The 24437-nt window shown below is 44.2% G+C and overlaps 2 protein-coding genes across 5 annotated transcripts in view; one reads left to right on the top strand and one right to left on the bottom strand.

Annotated features, from left to right (window-relative positions):
• The window catches only part of slco3a1a (solute carrier organic anion transporter family member 3A1a), a 35520-nt gene extending 29307 nt beyond the window's left edge, over positions 1–6213 (bottom strand). The window contains exons 1-2 of one of the 4 annotated variants that reach the window (XM_058075206.1): positions 6020–6213; positions 2856–3463 (exon numbers count right to left, since the gene is read on the bottom strand). In XM_058075206.1, coding sequence (XP_057931189.1) covers positions 2856–3017 — 162 coding nt within the window. In that variant the 5' untranslated portion in view covers positions 3018–3463; positions 6020–6213. Of the gene's footprint in view, positions 1–2855; positions 3464–5114; positions 5558–5614; positions 5809–6019 lie in introns of those variants that run through there. The other 3 variants (XM_058075204.1, XM_058075207.1, XM_058075208.1) reach the window with 3 other exon arrangements.
• A 10945-nt stretch (positions 6214–17158) lies between these two features.
• On the top strand, positions 17159–20744 carry si:dkeyp-59c12.1 (Ras-related and estrogen-regulated growth inhibitor-like protein). Its single transcript, XM_058075209.1, has 5 exons — positions 17159–17209; positions 18015–18158; positions 18257–18310; positions 18398–18474; positions 20075–20744. Exons 2-5 carry the CDS (start codon positions 18110–18112, stop codon positions 20492–20494), a joined length of 600 nt encoding a protein of 199 aa, XP_057931192.1. The 5' UTR covers positions 17159–17209; positions 18015–18109; the 3' UTR covers positions 20495–20744.
• The last annotated feature ends 3693 nt before the right edge of the window (positions 20745–24437 follow it).

Below are 24437 nucleotides of genomic sequence, written 5' to 3'. Positions count from 1 at the left end.
ATTGGGAGGTATCGATTTTGACTACAAAGCACTAACAATGTTTTATTGTTTCATTTAAATGCTGTGATCATGCATACAGTATCTTGTAGTATTTTGATTATTTAAAACATTACCGAAATGTCTTCCTCAGGCGCACAGATGTAGCCCAGGAGCTTATGCTACTTCTGTCAACAACAACAAGCATCTTGTAGAGTCTTCATAGCGAGAAACGTGTTCATGTTTCACATAAGAATTGTGGATGATGGGCAAAATTCCAAAAAAGTGCAGGTTTCCTTTAAGATAAGCAAAATAGAGCAGGAGTTACAAAAGATGGAACGGGTACAAAATAAGATCTTGCATGTCAAAAATAAGTACTTTTTAACCCTGATTCCCTCCAATTTAATCTGCAATTTCTGTAGCGTAGCACCATGGAATTCTGAATAACATGCACATCTGCTGAGCCACTCAGTCGTGTGTCATGGTGATTTTGTAAAATATAACATGTTAATCTTAAATAAATTTAACATGTTAATCTTAAATTCGGTAAGCCGTTTTTGTTTGTTAGTTTTTTTTATTAAAAGGATTCAGGGTAATGATAAATGAGTCTGTTTTACACTGCGTCCTTACACTAGCCTTAATCAGGAATGACTACAGAACCATTTTAAAGGGAATCTATGCTTTTTCTTTGCTTTTTCCACTTTTCTGACCTAGAAAAGTAGTTAGAATGTTGTATTCTTGTGTTAAATGATGCCAAAGTTTCAGATAGAAAGGTTTGCGCATTTGGAAGTGTCTGGGATGACTCAAATGGCTCAGTTTGAAAAGGTGTGGTAAAACCATTCCTTTGTGACATCACAGAGGGACAGACGTGCTTATATGGTTCATAGTTAGGAAGCACATTGGGCGTGTGACCAATCACAGTGGAGTGGGCATGCCTGGAGGCGGGCCGTGTGTGGAATAAATTAAAACAGACCATTTTGGCAAATAAAGATGGAATAGGTGCAGATTCTGCAAAAATGTTTTCTCTGTGGGTTATTGTGTGTAGCTGCTCTATAGACGATTACAACTTAATATAAATGTTTTTTTTTCTGATTAAATGAATAAATTATTCAATAATATTTCAAATCGGAAGGGGTGTGAAATGATATCGGTACCCTAGTACAGGAAATTATTGAGAAACACTGTGGGGGCACGGGGAACTGTCGTTTTAGTGCAGCACTGGCAAAATGTAGTACTCAACATACAATTTCACTGTTGAATATGCTTGCATCCTTTCCATTTTGTTGCATTTCCCTGGTTTCACTTTCAAGTACAGTCTGTACAGTACAGATAAGTGAATAGATATCAGTTTCTCTAGTATTTCAAACTGTCCCTTGAAATGACAAAATAAGAAGCACTGATTTAAGATAACTTTCTAATATAGATGACAAAACCTCTTAGTTTAAAGTGCACTCCTGCAACATTTGTGTGCTCAGTCACAGTGTGTTAAGTGTCTAGTGCTAATTATCAGATTGCCCAAAACAAGGGTGCCATGATAGCTAGGTTTGGCGACGCACTGACAGCAAGGACTACAGAACTAATACAGAGATAGCTCTAGTAGGATTACTTTTTTACATGTTGGGTTTAATGACAAAAGCTACAGCCATGGAGGGTCAAGTTATGGTGTTTGTCCAAGTAATTGTCCCATGTTTATGTTTGAACAGGTGTCTGAAGCCTCTTTTATAACATTATAAAAGGTCTTGTTGGTTTCAGAAATAGTAAAAGTTCAGTCAGAGTTCATTTGTGCAAATTGAGGTTAATTCTATATTATGTGCAGTGCTTCAGTGCTTGCATCTTTAAAGCATTTTTTTTTATCCAAAGTTTTTCTTGAAAATAAGCCTTTGACAAAATAAGCCTCTTGGAAAAAAAAATCCAGGAGACTTTATTTCCTTGAGGATGTTTTTTTTTCTCTCAAAACGATATCATTTTTACCTACTCTATGTTCATTTGTGGCAATTAAAGCGTTTTTTCCCCCCCAGTGAACGTACCTACAGGAGACAGGTCACTCTGCACGGAATGATTACACTGTTTAGATTAGGAAACAGCCTCTTGTAGCATAAAAGACACTATATAAATATATATATATAAAATCTATATTTTTGCAGTGTTTCAATCAATCAGTGTTTTATGTTTTAATCAACATTTCTAAGGTATAGAAGTGGATGACCATACTGTGTGACCTTGAATGAAATGGGCACAAATAATGCCTTTGAAAAAAAAAAAAATCTGGCTTCCGAAAAAGACTGTTAATCTTAGAAGCTTAAAATGACTGTTTAGTCACGCCCTTTCACTAAAGAATGCAGCCAACTATTATCAATAATTATTTCAGACATAAAAGTAGCATCAATCCCCAAAATGTAGCTATAAGGAGTGTAGCCAAAATAAAGTGTCAGGTGCCACTTATGTTGTATAATCGGCACCAACTTCAAACACACAAACTCTGAGATCTCAGTGTTTTGATAACGTTATCTCATAGCACGCGTCTAAGAACTGACAATCAGTATCTTTCACTTAGAAATCTGCAATTAGCATTATTCACTGTGAAAATAATACTTAATGGAGATAACTCCTTGACCCTTTGGCAAACAGGCGGCGAGCTATCGATTGGTCATGATCCATGTATTGGAAACCCTTGCTTTAGAGGTACAATGGGGTTTTTTCCACAGGGGAGGTACTACTTTTGTATACATTACTACAAAAGGGTGCAAAAAGACACCTTAAAGTCAACTGTATACCCTATAGGGAGTATTCTACCTTAGACTTATCCTTGTCACTAAACAATGCTATGGAGCCCCCCCCAGGCACCAGGAGTGCAGTGGGACCCTAGCTACCCCACTCACCAAGTATGCTCCCACGGTGCCTTGTGCCAACATGAGCGCACATTCCGAAATGAGGAATATCTTGATATTCGAGAAGCAGGAGGTCTTTTTACGTGGGACGTCCACTTCCAGCATGGTCCCGCCGCCCCGGTTCGACTCTTCCCGGTGCTTCTTCACCTGCATGCCCACCTCACCTTCCTCCGGCTCAGCAGAGCGAGGAACACGCAGGACAGGTAGTAACTCGTTCGGGGCTACTACATCCGAAACTCCCCTGGCTTGTATACGCTCCAAAGTCACTTGAGGAAGCTAAGTCCGAACTCCTCCACGGTTGCACCTAAACATCGCTTCTTCTTCTTCTTCTTCTTCCTCCACGTCGTCGTCGTCGTCACCACGCTCGAACGTGTGAGCTCCAGAAGGCTGACACAAGACGACCATGAGTGCGTGAAGAATCTGTGGTAGGCGCGTACAGCCCCGGAGTGAGATAAGTGCCCGCCGCCGTGGAGGCTCGGCTCCCGGTGTCAACTTCTCTTTCTGACTAGCTTGTCTGCTCTCGGACGTCTCTCCGCCCCCTTAGAGGCTCATTCGCGGGTCCTGATGTTCGGCGTGGCGGGAGCCCAGTCTGGTTGAAGCTGGTTGGAAAATAGCAAGTATATGTTTTAAGCTGAGCGAGGACTAAAAAAGTTACAAAAGAAAAGTTTGTCTATGTCCCGTATGTTTAAGGAGCTGTGTGACGTAAGGCCATGTCACGTGATTGTTACGTCACCAGACGTCAATTAACAAAGTATTTAATTTACACGTACGAAAATCACCGATTTGTTTGCTGAAATAATAGCTTATATATACAACTTTTTTCCTGAAAAAACATTTGTATATAAAAGTATGCTAATTTTTCATCATTCAATCATTTTAAATTTTCCTGCAACTTTTTTCTTGAAAAAATATATTTTTTCCTTTAAAAATATAGAACCTTTTTTGATAACGTGTCTGATTTCATGGAAATGTACAACTTTTCTTTCAAAAATTCTGTCAGCTCTCAAAACGGTGTAACATTTTTTCTCTAACCATTTTTTTTTAGAAAAAAGTACTAGAAGAAAATAGGACTTTAAAGACGGTTTACCCAAGGCTACAGTACTATACAGTAATACTTTCTTTATCCCGGTTAATTGGTTTTTCAGTGTTATGGTAGAGAAAATCTGATTACAATCTTCTACATATGTTTGTTAACATTATTAAAGCCATCAAGACATGACCCATATAGCCACCTGTACATTCTTATTACAATAGTAGATGTAATTAGATAAAATAACCCTTTTAAGACAAGTTAACTTTGCCGGGGAGCAGAATCGGTGGCGGACAGGAAGTGATTTATTATTATTACAATAAGTCACTAGCCACCGTACACATGTCATTGTCGGAATCCAGTGCATTTTCACTCAATGGTAATGAAGCAACTTGTGTCTAATTCTTGTTAACAACACAACAAAGCCAAAATATTGTCTATGAATAGAGTAAAGATGTAAACAGTTTCTTCCCTGCTTATCTATATGACAATAAACTTGCCCATGCATACACACATGCGCTAGATGTTTAGAAACATGAGTGAGGTGGCCCAGGGTGGAGACACCTCAGACCTTTGGCAAGAATGTTTGAATAGAGGATTGTTCTGCTTGCAGAAGTGCATGCTATTTTTAGAATTTGGAAAAGGGTGTGGACAGTGGAAAAGAAGCCCCGCCTGTCTGCTGGGAGAAACTGAGGGAGGAAGCTGGGGATGTCTCTGAGCTAACCGGGAGTAACATGCACTTATTGTGTTGTAGCAACAGAAAACGTGTATGTATGTAAAAACATTTGTGCAGATGCCTAGAAATCCTGTCCATAAAAGTTATGAATGGAATGGGTGTCAGAGGGCAGCCATTCACAGGACAGGCTCCTGTTTTGGTTGTCCAAGGACAATGACTGAAATGAAAAATATTCAACTGTTTTTCATTCCTTTTCAATAAAACCAACTTATCTTTGAAAATATGTGACTTTTTCTCTCAAATACATAGGTATTCAAAATACACAGATTTCACAGATATTTGAATTTTTCATCAAAAATATACTCTCAATTTTACATTTTCCCCCCCACAAAAAAAACATTTTCATCAAAAATCTACAGCAAATTTTCTCAAAATCTAAACATGTTTTTCTTGAAAATAAGAACATTTCCCCATTCTTTAAGGCTCTGTTTTGGGTCTTGGTTGATAGGTGTCTTCAACATTGTATGAAAGTTGGAAACAGTACCTGCCAGACTGGGGGAGGTGGACCCAATTATAAAGAAGAGTGACCGAAGGGTGTTTTCCGACGACAGTAGGCTCACACTCCTGCTCAGCCTTCCTGGGAATTTTTTTTTCCGGAATGCTGGAGAGAAGGGTACCTGACCAGAGGTGCAATGTGTTTATTGTCCTGGCTGTGCAACACTGGACCAACTCTAGAAATTTGCACCTTTCAGAGTGGGAGTGAGGTCTACTTCAAGTTCAAGTATCTCTGAAGTATCTCAACCTTCCAGTGATGGAAGGTTGGAAGTACAGGCAGTACCGACTGGGAACTGAGCAAACCTCTTGATTTACCAGTCGACCCTATGAGATAGGGTGAGGAAGTTGGTCATACGGAGCTTACGGAGTCCAGCCACTGCTCCTTTACATCAAGAGGAGACAGTTGAGGTGCCTCAGCCCTCTTGTCCAGATGCCTCCAAGCATATCCAGCTGGAACCAGGCTCCAGGGCAAACCTAATAATGTCTCACCTGGTCTAGGAACGACTCTGAGTCCCTCTTGTGGAACTGGAAGAGATGACCAGAGACTTTCTAAAGTAGACTGTTGCGTCTGCAACCTTGACCCGGGTAAGAAAATGGATGTTTCCAATTGTGGTACTAACCTCATTCCACTACATTTCATTGTCTCCATATGTATTGTCAACTTCAAATGTATATCATAAGATGTAAGACTTAAAGTAATTCTCTCCACAAACATAGACTTGAAGGATAAAAGCTGAGATTGAGTCACTCCTCTCTCATCATTATAACCTTAAAGCCGCAGTAATACATGTTGTGTCATATTTTTGGCTCCCTCTACGATTTCTACAGCATGTTCAGGCAAAAAATAACATTTTGCCATGTTGCCCTCAGGTGTTGCAAAGCTGGAATTTTTACCTGCAGAGACATTGTGAAGCAGAGGCCAAAGTTCAATCCACTGTTAAGAAATCCCCTGACGTGTTTCTGAAAGTCGATTCACAGTGAGTGAGTTTGTGGTTTCAGTTTCATCATGGATCTACCAAAATGACAATCTTTTAAGACTGCCATGTAATTAGTGGCCATCTGTGCATGCTGGTTGTCGTCAGAGGGCCTTTTATGTCTGCGGTTGAAAATGTTTGTCAGCTCTCAGCTCTCACTAGCGGCATTGACAAGAGGAAGAGTAATCAAGGCAGCAGGGTCGCATACTGTATGTGCAGGGCAGCAACTGAACATTTCTACGGCAAGCCAAGTGGCATTTGCAGCTTTCCATGGCCAAACTGTGGCGTAATTGTGTCCCGTCTAAATATAGCATGCTGCTGTCTGTTCTACATTTTAAAAAGGCCTATCATCTCCCACTCATCTATTTTTATACTGGTATCAATCGTGAGGCCAGCGTGTGGCCGTTGCGTCTGCGCAACTCAGGGAGACAAACATTCAAAGCAACATGCTCTAGTTTTTCTCCTGAGGGACGATTTATGATGCAACAGGACACGTGCATGTACTTATTTTCTAACATGAGCCTGCTGTTATTTCTACTGTCCTTTCCTTTCCTAGAATACCCTCTTTTTTTTTTTACAAAAATTTGATGTTCTCCAAAGTAAACTAGTTAGACGAAAGTCTTGGGACAACTGGACAATTACATACTTCTATCTTTGTGGAAACCCTTTTGAGAAAGGGACATTTTTTGACCAGTGTAAAGACTATAAGACAATCATTCATTCATTCATTTTCTGCCGCTTTTCCTCACGAGGGTCGCGGGGGGTGCTGGAGCCTATCCCAGCTGTCTTCAGGCGAGAGGCAGGGTACACCCTGGACTGGTCGCCAGCCAATCACAGGGCACATATAGACAAACAACCATTCACACTCACATTCATACCTATGGACAATTTGGAGTGGCCAATTAACCTAGCATGTTTTTGGAATGTGGGAGGAAACCAGAGTACCTGGAGAAAACCCACGCATGCACGGGGAGAACATGCAAACTCCACACAGAGATGGCTGAGGGTGAAGGGTGGAATTGAACCCTCGTCTCCTAGCTGTGAGGTCTGCGCACTAACCACTCATAAGACAATCAAGGTCCATACAAAAAGAACTGTATATCAAATATGACTTTTTAACACTTTTAATTCATTTTATAGTTTTCCTGCACGAGTCTTTGTTATTGTTTTGGTATGTCCTAACAAGTTACAAAAACAGTGCTAAAATGTGAGACAGTATCTGAGATTTAGTGATTGTTCGAAAACTATCATACAGATAAACATCTCCTTCCATTGACTGGAAGTTTGTTGTTTGTTCAAATTGTTTATTCTATCCACAGAGTGCATGAGTGTTTGCCCGTCTGCGGACAAAGACAGATTGAGACGTTTCACAGCCAAGCATTAAGATCATTTGTGCAGCAGCGCTGATATCGGGCGCTTTGCAGCTGATAAGACTGAAGGCATCCATCATCGGCGGCCATTTCTATTGGAAAGCTCTCATTAGACAGCTGTGAGGAGTGCAGCTCATTAGCATGTCATTTCCCTGGCAGGAAGGAAGCTTTCACACTAACACCTTTAGAATTACAGGATGAGTGAGATGTTGAGAAAGACCAGCATGCACCGCTTTTCATGTAATTGAGTCTTCATTATCTCCTGAACGTGTCTAAAGTCTTATTTTAGCCATGTTAGTATTATACCCATTGCGTGATAAAAGAATAACCATGAGGTGACCTAAAGGAGAATGCCCTTGTAATCTGACACATTTGGAGCACTGCAAGACAGAGGGCAAATAAAGACGCCATTTCACCTTCACCCATTTCTTTCTTTACACCTTGAATTAAACGAGTTATATGTACTTTCTTGGCAAGCAGCGCAGGGACGAGCTGGGATAGGGTCCGGCTTACTGTGACCCGTTAATAGAACCTGGATAGAAAATTTACTGTAGATTATTTTTAACTTGAAAAAAAAAAAGAAAATTTGCTTTAGGGCATTATACATACAGTAAATAAGCTTCACTTCTTCTTACCTTTATTTGGACATGTTGAATTGTGCAAGTGTAATGATCCTGAATGTAACTTATTACTTCACAAATAAGGCTATGACCACCATGTCCCACTCCTGCTGCATTAAAGAGGACAAATTATGGTCATTTTCAGCCCTTTGTATGGAGTTGGGCTGCACGGTGGATGAGTGGCTAGCGCACAGGCCTCACAGCTAGGAGACCCGAGTTCAATTCCACCCACGGCCATCTGTGTGGGGAGTTTGCATGTTCTCTCCGGGTACTCCGGTTTCCTCCCACATTCCAAAAACATGCTAGGTTAATTGGCGACTCCAAATTGTCCATAGGTATGAATGTGAGTGTGAATGGTTGTTTGTCTATATGTGCCCTGTGATTGGCTGGCGACCAGTCCAGAGTGTACCCTGCTTCTCGCCCGAAGACAGCTGGGATAGACTCCAGCATGTCAGCGACCCTCGTGAGTGAGGATAAGCGGTACAGAAAATGGATGTATAGAGCAGCTACACACAATAACCAGCACACAAAGCTTTATAGTTCATCCAGAATCTGCACCTATTCAGCTGTATTTCTTTAGCTTTCATTTTAATGTATTCCACCCAAGGCCTGCCTCCAGGCGCGCCCAATCTGCTGTGGTTGGTAACACTGCCGAGTGCATAGAAAGAGTTCCTGTTTGTGCCGCTAACTTTATAGGTGTTTATAGGTGTGCCTGATGGTGGCGTCTTTAGGAATAGGAAACAAATGTGGGAGAGGGCAGAGTCAAAAACATCAAAAACTAAAGCAGCACAAACTTTAATTTTAACTGCACAAAGCCGCACTAACCCAGCACTAAAAAATTAGACTATTTGACCAGAGTTTTGAGTGAGGCAGGGGGCCAAATTCACTCAGGTTGCGTTGTAGCCTGTCACTCATGGAGCTGCATTGCAAAATAATACAAAATAAATAATGTGTTTATTTTAGTTACAGTTCAGGTTGGGTTTTATTTTGTTGCACTGCAGCTGTATACTTGCTGTGCATGTACATGCCTTAGAGGGAACATTGGTGGCCATATGCTCCAAATGGTGCCTTGCAAGAGTGAACATGCATTTACTGTGGAAAATGTTACCTAAATATTTCATGCTCTACACATAAGTGAGTTTTATGTCATGTTTCTTAAGTATTTTTCTGTGAGAATATTCTACAAATGCACTGGTGATGAGCGGTTATTGGAGAATTGTTATGGAGTTACCTGCTAGAAGTTTGCACTTCCCAAAATCTAAGCCGTTTTATGTTTTGCAATCTGCTCCCTTACTGTAGCCTACCAAAAATGAAGCCAACCGTGACCTTAAAACCAAGGTGTGTACCGAACATTTGTTATTTATCTAGTAAATGTTTCTTGGTGTGACGTGAGAGGGAAAATGATCTTGATGTTTTCTTAGAACTAGGATGCTAAATGATATTCAAAAAACAACAACGTCATGAAATGTAGTGATCGGCGAGCACATGATCATCTCATCCCTTTGCAAGTGAATGATCTCTTCTGTCGCATGAATTAATCTCATCCACAGAAGACCCTCCAGTGGCACAGAACCTTTTCAATGCTGAGCCCAATTAGTCAGCGTTCCACCATGCTCCATGCCAAAAAAACTCTCCCAATCAAAATGTCAGCGACTAAAATATATCCTTTGAAAATGGAGCAAAACGCTTCTGCTGCTGCTGTTATCATCCATGCAGATGGAAAGGTTAATGTTCCTTTTAAAAAGAAACCAACATTGTGGAAGAACCTCGCCTATTGTGAAACAAAGCTTCAGTCAAACATCCATGCTGATGCACTTTGATTCATGACTTCAACATGGAGTTGCCAGTTTGAGTCCAAACTTACTTACTGTATTCATCTCCAATACTGTTTTATTCTATTTATCTGCAGACAGCCAACCACTTCAGTCACAAAGAAATTATTACATTGTAAGGTGGTCAAATAAGTTCACTTTCACATTCATTTAAAACAAAAAAAAAACAATTAATTTGAGTTTTTTTTCCCAAACTTTTTCCCTTCACCGCCTAGTGAAGTCAAAGCTTATGCAACAGTCTTATGCAACAATCTACAACATAAAGTAAAGTGACTTTGATAAGGTGTCACAGTTCTGTTCCTGCCTTCTCCTGGTCTGCTTCTCCGTATTTTCCAGATCGCCGGGAGCGGGCTGGAGGCGGGAGGACTGGGCACACCTGAAGCCCATTCAATCAACTGCCCTTTTTAAGGCCGCCGCTTGCAGCGACTATCGCTGGTTCCTCACATTGTTTCCTGCGACCGGTGCTTCGGGCTTCCCAGCACTCCCTAGCCTTCCAGCCAGCATCTAGAGATTACGATTTGGAACTTTATGTTAGCTGTGTTTTGTGGCAAGATTTTTGTTTATTCTTCGAGTTTTTCTTTGCCACCTCCCTGTGTTGCCCCTTGGGCCTATTTTGTTTCTTGGATCTTGCTTATTAAAGAACTGAAACCGAACTCCTGTTGGCCGTCCTCTGCATCTGGGGTCCAACCCTCGACACCCCCGTGACAGAAGGAACCAGCCGTAAGACATGGACCCCGCGGAGCCAGAGCCAATTAAGTTGGCTCTACGCCACCAGGCACAACGCCTGGGAAAACAGGAGGAGCAGCTCAACGCCTTGGGCACCTGTGTTAAGAGCCTGGCCGACCAGCAAGACGCGCGGATGAAGGCACTCGAGGCTCAACTAAGCGCATTGGTGTCCGCCTTGCAGCGCGACGTTCCCGTCGCCACCCCCCCGGCGCCCGCCGAGCAGCCCGCCGACCTCACGCCGACTTCTGACGTCTCCTTACCTGCTCTTGGCGCGCTGCTCTCCAAGCCAGAGAAGTTTTCGGGTGATTCGGGTGAAGTACGGCCATTCCTCACCCAATGCGAGCTACATTTCGAGCTGCAGTCAGCGGCTTTTCGCTCGGAGCGAGCGCGAGTGGCTTTCGTCACTTCCCACCTTACTGGAAGGGCCGGAGCTTGGGCCACCGCTGAGTGGAGCCGCCGTTCTCCCGTCTGCTCGTCTTACGCCGCCTTCTCCCAGGCCATGGAGCAGATCTTCCAGCGGACCCCGCCGGGACGCAAGGCGCGTCCGACTACGCTATCGAGTTCCGGGCGCTGGCGGCCGAGAGCGACTGGAACCCGTCATCCCTCGCGGACGCCTTCTTCCTGGGCCTGTCGGACAACATCCGGGAACGAATGATTCCTCTGCAGACTCCATCCAACCTCGACGAGCTCATCGCCTTGGCCATCGGGATCGAGAGGCGCAGCAACGACCACAAGGAGGACCGCCTCCTCCAGCAAGGACGTCACCCTCCCGGAAGCCATCTCCGCGAGCACGGGGACCGCTCACCGCCGTCGTCGCTGCGGCCCCTCCCCGCCGTCGAGCCAGCATCTGCACCGAGATACGACGAGCCCATGCAGCTGGGAGGAAGTCGCCTCCCCTCGGCCGAGAGGGACCGTCGTCGAAGGATGCGGCTCTGCATCTACTGTGGTCAGGCGGGCCACACTATCTCTCGCTGCCCGGTCCGACCAGATCGCCCACACTCTCAAGCATCGCCTCCTCGTGGCGCAACGGTGGAACAACCTGCTGGGATGACGTCATTAGCAGCCCCGGCAGTCAACAGACTACAACTTCCTGGTGCGGCAGACATGTTGACATTTCAGCCTTTATTGACTCTGGAGCGGATGATAGCTTTGTGGACGAGTCGTTTGTTAAACGCCTCGCCATTCCTGTTATCAAATTGTCTGCGGCTCAAGTTGTACACTCCCTCGACGGGCGTCACCTGGCCACGGTTACTCACCAGACCGCGCCTCTCTCACTACGTGTGTCCGGTAACCACCACGAATCCATGAGTTTTTTTGTGTTCCCGTCTCGCTCCGCTCCGGTCGTATTAGGGCTTACCTGGTTACTCAAGCACAACCCGCACATTGATTGGGTCAAATCCTCCATCCTTAATTGGAGTGTGTTCTGCCACACACACTGCCTCAAATCGGCGTGGCCTCGTACCACGTCCCCCCGCTCGGCCCCTCCCGAGGAGATCGACCTCTCCTCCGTTCCTGACGCCTACCACGATTTGCGGGAGGTTTTTAGTAAGGATCGCGCCCAATCCCTCCCGCCTCATCGGCCGTATGATTGCGCCATTAATCTGCTCCCAGGGGCAGTGCTGCCGTCGTCACGGCTGTACAATGTCTCCCGGCCTGAGAGGGAGGCACTGGAACAATATATCTCCTCGTCCCTCGCGTCTGGTCTCATCCGGCCCTCCTCGTCACCGTTAGCCGCAGGATTCTTTTTTATTGAAAAGAAGGATAAATCACTGCGTCCCTGTGTAGACTACCGTGCGCTCAACGACATTACAGTTAAAGATAAGTACCCGCTGCCACTTATGGATTCCGCGTTCAACCTGCTTCACTCTGCCAAGTTCTTTTCCAAGCTCGACCTGCGTAGCGCCTATCACCTGGTCCGCATACGGGAGGGGGATGAGTGGAAGACCGCGTTCAATACTCCCCTCGGGCACTTTGAGTACCTAGTCATGCCCTTCGGCCTTACCAATGCCCCTGCCGTTTTTCAAGATTTGATAAACGATGTCCTACGGGACATGTTGGGTCGGTTTGTCTTCGTGTACCTAGACGACATACTCATTTTCTCCTCCTCCCTGACCGAGCACATACAACAAGTCCGGTTGGTCCTCCATAGACTCTTAGAAAATAGGCTATTCATCAAGGCTGAGAAGTGTGCCTTTCATACTACCTCTGTCGCGTTCTTGGGGTTTATCGTGGAGCGGGGTCAGATTAAACCCGACCCAGCCAAGATCCAGGCTGTGGCCGACTGGCCGGCTCCTACAACCCGGAAGCACCTCCAACGGTTCCTGGGCTTTGCCAATTTCTACCGGCGATTCATTCGGGATTTTAGTCGGGTCGCTGGACCCCTCACCAAGCTAACATCGGTGAAGGAGTCATTTAATTGGACCTCCGAGGCCGAGTCGGCTTTCAATCGGCTCAAAGGGTTATTCACCTCCGCTCCGGTACTCATTCACCCTAACCCCGCTGCCCAATTCTTTGTCGAGGTTGACGCTTCTAATACTGGCGTTGGGGCGGTCCTCTCCCAGCGCTCCACCTCCGACCAGAAACTGCACCCCTGCGCCTTCTTCTCTCGTCGCCTGACCCCGGCCGAACAGAATTATGACATCGGCAACAGAGAATTGCTGGCCGTGGTACTCGCCCTGCAGGAATGGAGGCACTGGCTGGAGGGTGCGGAACCACCTTTCATCGTGCACACGGACCACAAGAACCTGGCCTACCTCCGCTCTGCCCAGAGGCTCAACCCCCGACAGGCACGGTGGGCGCTCTTTCTCGCACGGTTCAATTTCACCCTGACTTTTCGTCCAGGCTCCCAGAACAGCAAGCCGGACGCCCTCTCGAGACTCCACGTTTCACCCACGGAGGAGTCCCCCCCGGAGACCATCATCCCACAGTCCCGGATTCTGGGTGCCCTCCAGTGGGACGTGGAAAGGCAAGTGGCCGACGCTATGGAGAAGATCACCCCGCCCATCGGTTGCCCGTCTGGGCGCCTGTTCGTCGTCCCAGGACTCCGACCTGACGTCCTCCGCTGGGCACACGAGTCCAAGCTGGCGTGCCATCCGGGGGCGTCGCGCACCGCCTTCCTCTTGGCACAGCGTTTCTGGTGGCCGTCCTTCAGAGCTGACGTCCGGGAGTTTGTGGCAGCCTGTCCCACCTGTGCTCGGAACAAGTCCTCCCATCAGCCTCCAGCGGGGTTGCTGCAACCACTGCCCATTCCCTCCCGCCCGTGGTCCCACGTGGCCCTGGACTTCGTCACTGGCCTCCCTCCATCCAATGGCAACACTGTCATACTCACGCTGGTCGACAGGTTCTCTAAGATGGCTCATTTCGTCGCCCTCCCCAAACTCCCGTCTGCCCTGGAGACGGCCGACCTGCTGGTTCTCCATGTCTTCCGACTGCATGGTATCCCCTTGGACATCGTCTCGGACAGGGCCCCCCAATTCACGTCAGCAGTCTGGAAGGCTTTTTGCAAGTCCCTTGGGGCTTCACCCAGTCTGTCCTCGGGTTACCACCCCCAGACCAACGGCCAAACGGAGAGAGCCAACCAGGACCTGGAGGCCGCCATCTGCTGCGTCTGCCACCAGCAACCCGCCTCCTGGTCCTTTAATCTCCCGTGGATTGAATACGCTCGCAACTCGCTGGTCAGCTCAGCCACAGGCCTTTCACCCTTCCATGTGGCGTACGGATACCAACCCCAGGCGTTCCCCTCACTGGAGTCAGAGTCATCCGTCCCCTCAGTGGCAGCTCACCTCAGACGTGCTCGCCGGGCTTGGCACAACACCCGGGCCGCGCTGGGCCGCACCTCCGAGCGGAACCAGCGGTTGGCCAACCGCCACCGTTCGGCCGCACCGGAGTACAAGATTGGTCAGAGGGTGTGGCTCTCGTCCCGGGACCTACCGCTCCACACGGACTCTACGAAGCTCCAACCCAAGTATATCGGCCCATACCCAATAGTACGTGTCTTTAGCCCTTCCTCGGTGCAGCTCCGTCTCCCCGAATCTCTCCGGATACACCCCGCCTTCCACGTCTCCCTCCTCAAGCCAGTTGCCTCCAGTACCCTCAGCCCCCCGGAAGTTCCTCCCCCTCCGCCCAGACCCCGCTTTTACAGTCAAGGCCATTTTAGACGTGAGAAGAAGGGGCAGGGGTTTCCAGTACTTGGTGGATTGGGAGGGGTACGGGCCGGAGGAACGTTCCTGGATCTCCCGCTCCCTCATTCTTGACCCCACCCTCCTTTCGGACTTCTATAGATCTTTCCCTGAGAAGCCAGGTAAGCCGCCAGGTGGCGACCTTTAGAGGGAGGGGTACTGTCACAGTTCTGTTCCTGCCTTCTCCTGGTCTGCTTCTCCGTATTTTCCAGATCGCCGGGAGCGGGCTGGAGGCGGGAGGACTGGGCACACCTGAAGCCCATTCAATCAACTGCCCTTTTTAAGGCCGCCGCTTGCAGCGACTATCGCTGGTTCCTCACATTGTTTCCTGCGACCGGTGCTTCGGGCTTCCCAGCACTCCCTAGCCTTCCAGCCAGCATCTAGAGATTACGATTTGGAACTTTATGTTAGCTGTGTTTTGTGGCAAGATTTTTGTTTATTCTTCGAGTTTTTCTTTGCCACCTCCCTGTGTTGCCCCTTGGGCCTATTTTGTTTCTTGGATCTTGCTTATTAAAGAACTGAAACCGAACTCCTGTTGGCCGTCCTCTGCATCTGGGGTCCAACCCTCGACACCCCCGTGACATAAGGTATAGAATTATTAATTGGGCTACTCAGACTGGCAACCATCCACTATCACCAACAGGTTTTGAAGGGCACAAAAAGAGCAACAACTAAATAGAAAGAGAGAGACAGACAAAATGTGTGATGAAGGAATTATGACACTGGTCAATTGTGATGCTGAAAATGACAAATTGAGTGGGTTTAACTCCCATAAAAACATACAACTTTTTCTTGAAAGTATAGAAGGCTTCAAGAAGAAATCCATCAGTTGGTACTACCTTCCCATTCAAAGCATGCAGCAAACATTCACACCCTTTCCTTGTTTCCTATAGGGGTGCTATATTACAATGATGAGTTTGTGTCTCATTGGCGTTGGTTATAGGGTCCCTGACGTAATCCATCAACTTTGCTTCGATATGTTATCTAGTTTATATATTTTTTTAAACCGAATGCTAAATCCCCAAAATTATATTTATACTTCATGGCGCCAGTCATGACAACTCAGTTTTTTCGTCAGTGACGTCATAGCCTCTCAACTAAAGCAAACGCTATTCAAGCTAGATTATCACCTTGGTTCAGGATATATTTTACGGTGCATAAATGCATTTTGAAAAAGGATGCTATGAATAAAACCCTAGGCTAGGTTCCAGCATACCCCCACGAACCTGCGTTGATTTCCAAGTCTCAACTCACATTTTTATCTCTTCTTTGGGTGCGAAAGTGGTGTAAAAGTTTTGCCGTTACATAACATTTACTCCATTAGACAACCTACATACATATAATAAAGCTGGTGGGAAGCAAGATAAATATCTGTTGTGTGCTCTTAAACCAAGCATGGATGATCCTGACTTCGGGATATTTTCAGGACAAACCTACACGGTGCGATGAGATTCCACTTCTGGCAAGATGCTTGGCAAGTGAATTCCCCCTCCAAAGATGACATCAAAGCATCCAACTGCTATTGTTGGCATCTCACCTAACTTGAAAATCTAAAGTATTTAATGTGAGTAAAAGTGCTCTGCTGTTTGTTGAGCACCTACTGCAAAAACACAAATCAAAGATCATTTATATTACAATGATTTGCTGTTTTTAAGCACCTAATGTTCAAAGCGTTTGTCAAAGATCCCCTATAAGGATGCAGTGTTGCAAAAACGCGACTCAAAGATCCTCTATATGTGCTCTGCAATCAAGTCAGCACAATGTGCAAAAGAAAACCTGTCCTCCATGATCAGGCGTACATTTAAATAAGATCTCCTCTGCAGTGTCTTCTGTCATGAGGACAGTTAATTTCCTTATTGCCCCCTGAAAATGGAAGACACAGTAGGTGTGTGTGTGTGTGTGTGTGTGTGTGTGTGTTAAGCCCATAAGAAGATTTACTTGCAGAGGTACACAGTGCTGCAGTGGAAAGGCTGTAGGAGGGGCTATAGAAGTACTTCTCATGCAAATAATGTGCTTCTAATGTACACGTTACCTTTTGCAGGCATTAACCTAAATACATACGAGTCAGGGTATTTATCATAAAAAGTTTAATAATGTTTGCACCTGCATAGCCCTTATATTAATAAATACACTAGTTATTATTAAGGAATGTTGATGGTGTTCAGTCACCCGACACCTCCCGTGTCACAATGATGTCACATGATCAATAGAGACATTTAAGGATCATTCAGCAGTCTGGGTAGGCGGGTGTAAGAATGTACAGCCAATTATCTGCAACCTTGTGTACCCAATCAGCCAATCAGCGCCCGGTCCTGTGACACATGGACGGGAAACCGAAGTCATCGCTTATGATGGAGTTTCCTGAAGTCTACTGCCCTCAAGCGGTTGTTTTTTTAATTTTCATAAACACAAACCGGATTTCAAAAGCAGTCAGTGTTGATTTAGCAAATTGTATAAACTTTTATTTAAGAAAGTATCAAGTATGAAAGTAAGAAATGACAGTATTCCATATGTATACAACATGATGCCTGTGTTAACTAGCAAGATTACATTACTGGTTAGCCTTTTTGTTTACTGAGAAAATGTTATACTGTAATGGTGACAGATTTTGAGTTCATATATTTTGTTTAATGAGATATCATTTCAACCAGTGATTGACAAAAAAAATCCAGGACATTTTGGAAAAAGTCATTTAAAAAACGCGATGCGTTTACTTATTTTTGATGTCCACCTGTAAAACACATTATTGTTGATTGAACAAGAACATATCCTATTGAGGGCTAACTTATTACTTTCGACACTCTAGAAAAAAAAGAATTCTACAAACTTTACAAAAAAAGTTGAATTGACATTAAAAAAAAACAACCAAAATTATTATTTATCATCTGCCTTTGAAATTTCCAAACAAAAACTCTAGGACACAAAAAATAAATAAATAAATAAATAAAAAATAACCCAATAAATAACAGTCTGCTGTTCCACACGTTTCTTTATAATGTAATAATGTTTTTTTTTGTCAATGCACCAGCAACCACCCCTGACATTTAATTAAAACAATAAAACCCCACTATAGCAAACCACATGACCTAGATAATGATCTAGAAATTACAGAATTCCTTGAAGAACACGTGTGCACAGGACAGGAGGCATGCGCACGTCATGAGCCAAGCCCCTCCCCCTCATGTGCAGAGCTGCTTTAATGGGACCAGCAGTGCAAGCAGAGAACATTGCATGCACAGTACCTTCATGGAGCTGAGTGGACTCTCATATCTGCTCCACTTAACATGGAAGCTAACATAGTTGTCATGGGTACAGAGAGTGTGGGCAAATCAGGTAAAAAAAAATAAACATCCATATTCCACTGTTATGTATATTTGCATTATTATTATTATGTTTATTATTGTTATTTTTAACTTGTTTTTGTCCTGCAGCACTGACTGTTCGCCTGTTGACAAGGAGATTCATAGGAGAGTATGGAGACATTGGTATGCGTTTTGATTAGTAATAACATTGACACCTTATCATGTAAAAGTGCCTTACATTATGACTATAATTATGATTATGTCTTTCAGAATCCATCTACACTCACCAATTCATTGTAGATGGGAGGGAAATTGCTGTTAATATTTGGGATTCACCTTATTCTCAGGTAAGGACACTGTAGGTAATATCTCACAATCATGAAATTCTGTGTCAAAAAATACCTACATTTATATTAATTCATAAGATATTCATTTAATAATATGTTAAATCACCTGCACTGTATCATACTGACAGCTGTTTCTAAGGTTTTGGCTACCTTATTTATTATATTTATAGGTTTTTGAGCTATAATCTTACTACCATGCAGCACTTTTTTGGCTAAATGACCTAATTTGGTACCTTACACTTGAATGTAAGGCGGTAGAAAAGTCATTTAACTCAGGCAAACACAAAGATAACTTACTTACAAAGAAAAAAGTATATTAAACTGACATACAATTATTATATAAATGAGAATGCTAGTATTAAAAATGATCAAAACTATTCCAATGAGTTCCCTATGAAACAGGGAAGACCAACAATGGAAAAAATGATCTAAAAATGAGAGATATATCAGTATAAAATACAAAAGCAATCCATTCCTCTATTTATTTTTTTTGTTATGGTACCCAAAGCACGAAAAAAGTTGATTCTATGTATTTTTTCACTTTTTAATTACCGCTTAGAACCGAGTATAAGATGTTTTGGGATAAATATTTCCCCCCATGTCACAGCAGTGTGTGTGAATGAGAGGAAGAGAAGCTCTGACTCGCTTGGGGAGAAGTCGTTTGGCGTTGGTTTGCATGTATGAATATAAGACTGTTTTCTGACTTTTTTCTTAGCAATTTTCTTGGCTCATATTAAGGTCCATATGGTGATACAGTGGAACCTCGGTTTTTGTCTTTAATCAGTTTCAGAAGATGAAACAAAAAACGAAATTTACCAAAACCAAATCTATTTTTCCCAAAAGAAATACTGCTGGGAGGCGGCATCATGATTTGTGGTGCTTGCTGTGTAAAAGGTTGCTAAACTTATGTGTTTAGTGTTAATGTACTTGTTTCCTATCATCCATAGTAGTAGTAGTTGTCCTGTGTGTATTTACTTAACTGTTACATGTTGTGTTGTTGTTTTTGTGTTCACTGTGTGACAAGCTCACTGCAAGTTCAGAGCAACTGTTTGTGATCTCTTGCTAGACTTTGTTGTCAAGTAGGGACGACAAATATTGAGTATTGAATATTAGTTTGACTCCTGTTATTATGAGTTTGTGTTGTAGGTGACTCCACATTTAAAAAGGTCAGCTGTGCCATCTAGCTTAAAGGGGGCCTATTTTGCAGCCCTTTGTATACACTTGTGGATTCCAAAGAGCAGCTACACACAATAACCAGCACATAAAGCGTTCAAGTTCTTCCAGAATCTGCACCTATTCATCCGTATTTATTTGTATTTCGTGATTCCCGTGAAAACGGTCTGTTTTAATGTATTCCGCCCAAGGCCAGCAAGTTTGTCGGCATTTCACAGTCCAGTGTGAAATGTCGTTGACAGATTAAAATGCATTACTTTTGCTGGTAGGGAATCAGGAACTCATTTGCAGGATAAAAACAAAACTAAAGTGGAAATGGGTCTGATATATAGGCCTTATTTTGCCTATGCCTCCTATACAGGGTTAAGCAATACTTTATATACAGTCAGTCGTGTAGAGAGCTTACCTCCATGTCTTCTTCTGCCAGGATGTCTCCTTAAAGACGGCACTCTTCGAAAGGAAAGTCCAGTGGGCCGACAGCTTCATCCTCGCCTATAGCATCTGCGACCGTGCCAGCTTTAACGCCGTCACCCGTCTGTTGCACGCCATCAAATGCATACATGCTAATAAGACACCCTCTGTGGTCATCGTGGGCAATAAGCGTGACCTCCACCATCGCAGGACCGTACTGAGTGAGGAGGGCCGCATCCTGGCCCTCAACTCCGGCTGCCTCTTCTATGAGGTGTCAGCGGCAGAGGACTACCACGGCGTGCTGGCAGTGTTCCACGGTTTGCTGGATAGGATGAAGGACGCCAAGCTAAGAGCCAGGAGGCCGTGCATGGGCCTCAAAGACATCGTGAAAAGCGTCTCAGCCGTGTTTGCCAGACGACGGACAGACTCCATTTAGGAGACTTGTGTACATCCACTGGATTTATGTTACGTCTTTTACCACCAAAGCCTGAAGACATGAGGAAACAACACAAACGTTAAACTCGTACTAGTGACTTACTGTATGACTTCACATGCGTGACACAATAAATGCTATGAAGGTATGTTTTATTATTATTGTAACAAAATGGGGCTGCACGGTGGATGAGTGGTTAGCACGCAGGCCTCACAGCTCGGAGACCCGAGTTCAATTTCACCCTCGGCCATCTCTGTGTGGAGTTTGCATGTTCTCCTCTCCTCCAAAAACATGCTAGGTTAATTGGTGACTCCAAATTGTCATAGGTATGAATGTGAGTGTGAATGGTTGTTTGTCTATATGTGCCCTGTGATTGGCTGGCGACCAGTCCAGGGTGTACCCCGCCTCTCGCCGGAAGACAGCTGGGATAGGCTCCAGCACCCCCGCGACCCTCGTGAGGAAAAAGCGGTAGAAAATGAATGAATGAATGTAACCAAAATCGGGCTACACAGCGACTGAGTGCAGGCCTCACAGCTTGGAGACCCGAGTTCAATTCCACCCACGGTCATCTCTGTGTGGAGTTTGCATGTTCTCCCCGTGTGTTTTCTTCAGGTACTCTGGTTTCCTCCCACATTCCAAAAACATGCTAGGTTAATTGGCGACTCCAAATTGTCCATAGGTATGAATGTGAGTGTGAATGGTTGTTTGTCTATATGTACCCTGTGATTGGCTGGCGACCAGTCCAGGGTGTACCCCGCCTCTCGCCTGAAGACAACCTACTCATGTACTCATGTAATCCTGCCCTGGTATGTCTATAGGTCAAAAGCTTGATTGACAGGACCCAAAGCATACAAAAAAAGGTAAAACTGATATTACATGAATCAATTTTGTATTGTTATGGATGATGATTTGATTAGATTGTGTCCACTTTGTATATTTTCCTGTTCCCACACTCCTTTAAATTATGAAGACAAAAGAGTATCTGTCCTTTAAAAAAAAGTGTGTTATATTGCTCCAGTAAACTTGCTGTGACCCCCCCCCACCCCGTAACAACAATGCTCATTTACTTTTCTTCCTTTCACCCTCTGTCGCTCTGTGTCAGAGAGATGTCCATCTCAGTAAGCCATTAGAGGCAGCTGCTCGTAAGGTCAAATGGCAGGTAAGCTGGTGGCAGGACACCCATCATCACCACCCCCTCCTTCCCTACTTTACTCATTTTTACGGATGAGGAATCTGACAGGAACAAGGCACAGGTTAACAAAGCAGAACGTGGCCCGTCTGCCCCCCCTGAGGGTCGCCATATCAGTGTCTCTTGACCTGATTGCATCACAACATGCTAAAATGTCTCCAGCACACTCATGAAACAGCTACATGTATGTGTGTGCGTGTGTTTTCACATTCCAAGAACATGTATGTTAGGATAATTGGTGACTCCAAATTGTCCATAGGTATGAACATGAGTGTGAATGGTTGTTTGTCTATATGTGCCCTGTGATTGGCTGGCGACCAGTCCAGAGTGTACCCCGCCTCTCGCCCGAAGACAGCTGGGATAGACTCCAGCATGCCAGCGACCCTCGTGAGGATAAGCGGTACAGAAAATGGATGTATAGAGCAGCTACACACAATAACCAGCACACAAAGCTTTATAGTTCTTCCAGAATCTGCACCTATTCAGCTGTATTTCTTTAGCTTTCATTTTAATATATTCCACCCATGCATAGAAAGAGTTCCGGTTTGTGCCGCTAACTTTATAGGAGTTGATAATAAATGGCAATGTATCCTGTGTGTGCACGATGACATGCATGAGCACAAAATGTAAACTGCACAAATGCATATTGTGCAATATGTAGTGTTGCTTGGCAATGCAAAGGCTCACAATAATTGCCATGTCACGCAAGTTGCATTGAAAATGAATGGACGAGAGACGCCATTATTAATCTTTTGATGCTAGTTCAGGCCTGGCAACATTTGCGGTGTGACTTTAGAGGTTCGTTTTTCCAATGATTTTTGTTTGAATTAAAAACCTGAGATAAAGAACATGTAAGGGTGTACTCAAACAAGGCAACCTGTCCATTCACTTCTATTATGTTGTATTACTGCAATTTCCCTGACTTTCAGCTACTCTATACTTTTCTTGATCATGTATTGTGTGCAATGGCGGCTTGTGGAGGAGGATTAAATAAATGACACATACTCTATTTGAATAAAATTACCAATTGTGTCGGCTCTCATTAATAACCTGCGAGGAGTGATCACATTACAGTAATCTGATGGACTCTGCTGAGAAGGCATGTGAGAATGAATGCATGGAATGGTGTTGTTCCTTCGCCCACTTTTTCCAGTGGTGCCAAAGGCACGAGATCATGCAAACATGCCGGATTTTAGAAAATTCCTGAAATGATGATGTGATCTCTCAAAGTTGTGCTTTTTCACACTCTGTCTAATGAGAAGCTTTGCACCAGATCTACTCCTACATACTTGAAGCTACATACTAGGGAAGTCATAAAAAAACAATCACTGGAATGTGAAACCGAGAAACCATGAGTAACGATGTGGGAATATTAATTACAAATGCAAATGTGAAGGGGTAGGATGAAATAAGCTTATGCTTTTTTTTTTGGACAGTATGTTGACAGACTTTTTGTTTACTCGTATTGTGAATTGGAATACATGTCCGAAATAAACACATTAATCCATTCACTGTTTCAGGGGTTTGGGAGATGAATTTCATGTAATTCAGGTATAACCTGCCAACTCCATTTGGAGTTTATACATGCTTGTCTAAAGAATCCAAATGAAAGACTTAAACTGCATTGAAACAGGATTTTTCCCAATATCAACCAAAGTCCTCCTGCTGGCACATAAAGAAAGCAACACGTTCTGTCTGATCTGTTTCCTGGCAGCACATGTTCAAGAGACACAACTGAAAGAACAAAATGCAATTTTCTTTTACCTCATCTAATTGGAGTTGTTCTTATTTTATTATGGTGGAGGCAGCTTAACTAAGACATACAGATGGGGAGGCGAGCATGCACACAAACAAGGTAAACAAAACAAACCGTATCTGTGTGTAGATATTGTGTGTTACATTGTATCAAAGATTGTTATGAGCACACTACAAATAAAATCACAGGTCATATAAGTTTTAGTCTTCATACAAAAAAATATCTTTTTCAAAAATGTTTTCAAATTTTTCCCATTAAAATGGTAATTTCTATTATCTGATGCAAAATAGTCATAGAATTCTAAGAATGAGGTGGGGGAAATTAAGTTGCAATATTACAGAAAATTGTATAATATGACAAGGGAAAAAATGTATGAGAATATTACCTGTATACAAAACTGTGGTGAGACCAGCCATGTTGTTTGTACCACTGAGGAAAAGACAGGAAGCAGAGCTGGAGGTAGCAGAAATGAGGATGCTGAGGTTCTCATTGGGAGTGACCAGGATGGATAGGATCAGGAACGAGTACATAAGAGGGACATTACATGTTAGAGGCCTTGGAGATAAAGTCAGAGAGGCCAGACTGCGATGATTCGGACATGTCCAGAGGAGAGATAGTGAATATATTGGTAGAAGGATGCTGCGTTTAGAGCTGCCAGGTAGGAGGCGTAGAGGAAGACCAAAGAGGAGGTTTATGGATGTCGTGAAGGAGGACATGAGGGTAGTTGGTGTGAGAGAGACAGATGCAGAAGACAGGGTTGGATGGAGGAGATTAATTTGCTGTGGTGACTCCTGAAGGGAAAAGCCCAAAGAGAAAGAAGAAGAAGACTACCAGTGTAGAACTTGTCTTTTTAGTAGTATTAAAACAAAAACCCGGGCGGCACGATGGACAAGTGGTTAGCGCGCAGGCCTCACAGCTAGGAGTTTGCATGTTCTCCCCCTGCATGCGTGGGTTTTCTCCGGGTACTCTGGTTTCCTCCCACATTCCAAAAACTTGTGTGA

This window comes from Doryrhamphus excisus, chromosome 6, assembly GCF_030265055.1.
Source record: "Doryrhamphus excisus isolate RoL2022-K1 chromosome 6, RoL_Dexc_1.0, whole genome shotgun sequence".
In the NCBI taxonomy this organism is placed as follows: Eukaryota; Metazoa; Chordata; class Actinopteri; order Syngnathiformes; family Syngnathidae; genus Doryrhamphus; species Doryrhamphus excisus.
The sequence above is the reverse complement of the archived record's forward strand: the minus strand, read 5'-3'. Positions and strand labels throughout refer to the sequence as shown.

What these genes read in the sequence shown, in the direction of transcription:
- si:dkeyp-59c12.1 (XM_058075209.1), top strand. Translation starts at nt 18,110, where the DNA reads ATGGAAGCTAACATAGTTGTCATGGGTACAGAGAGTGTGGGCAAATCA. An exon ending in AGAGAGTGTGGGCAAATCAG is followed by an intron (nt 18,159 to 18,256) that starts GTAAAAAAAAAT and finishes TTTGTCCTGCAG; the next exon opens with CACTGACTGTTCGCCTGTTG. An exon ending in GGGATTCACCTTATTCTCAG is followed by an intron (nt 18,475 to 20,074) that starts GTAAGGACACTG and finishes TTCTTCTGCCAG; the next exon opens with GATGTCTCCTTAAAGACGGC.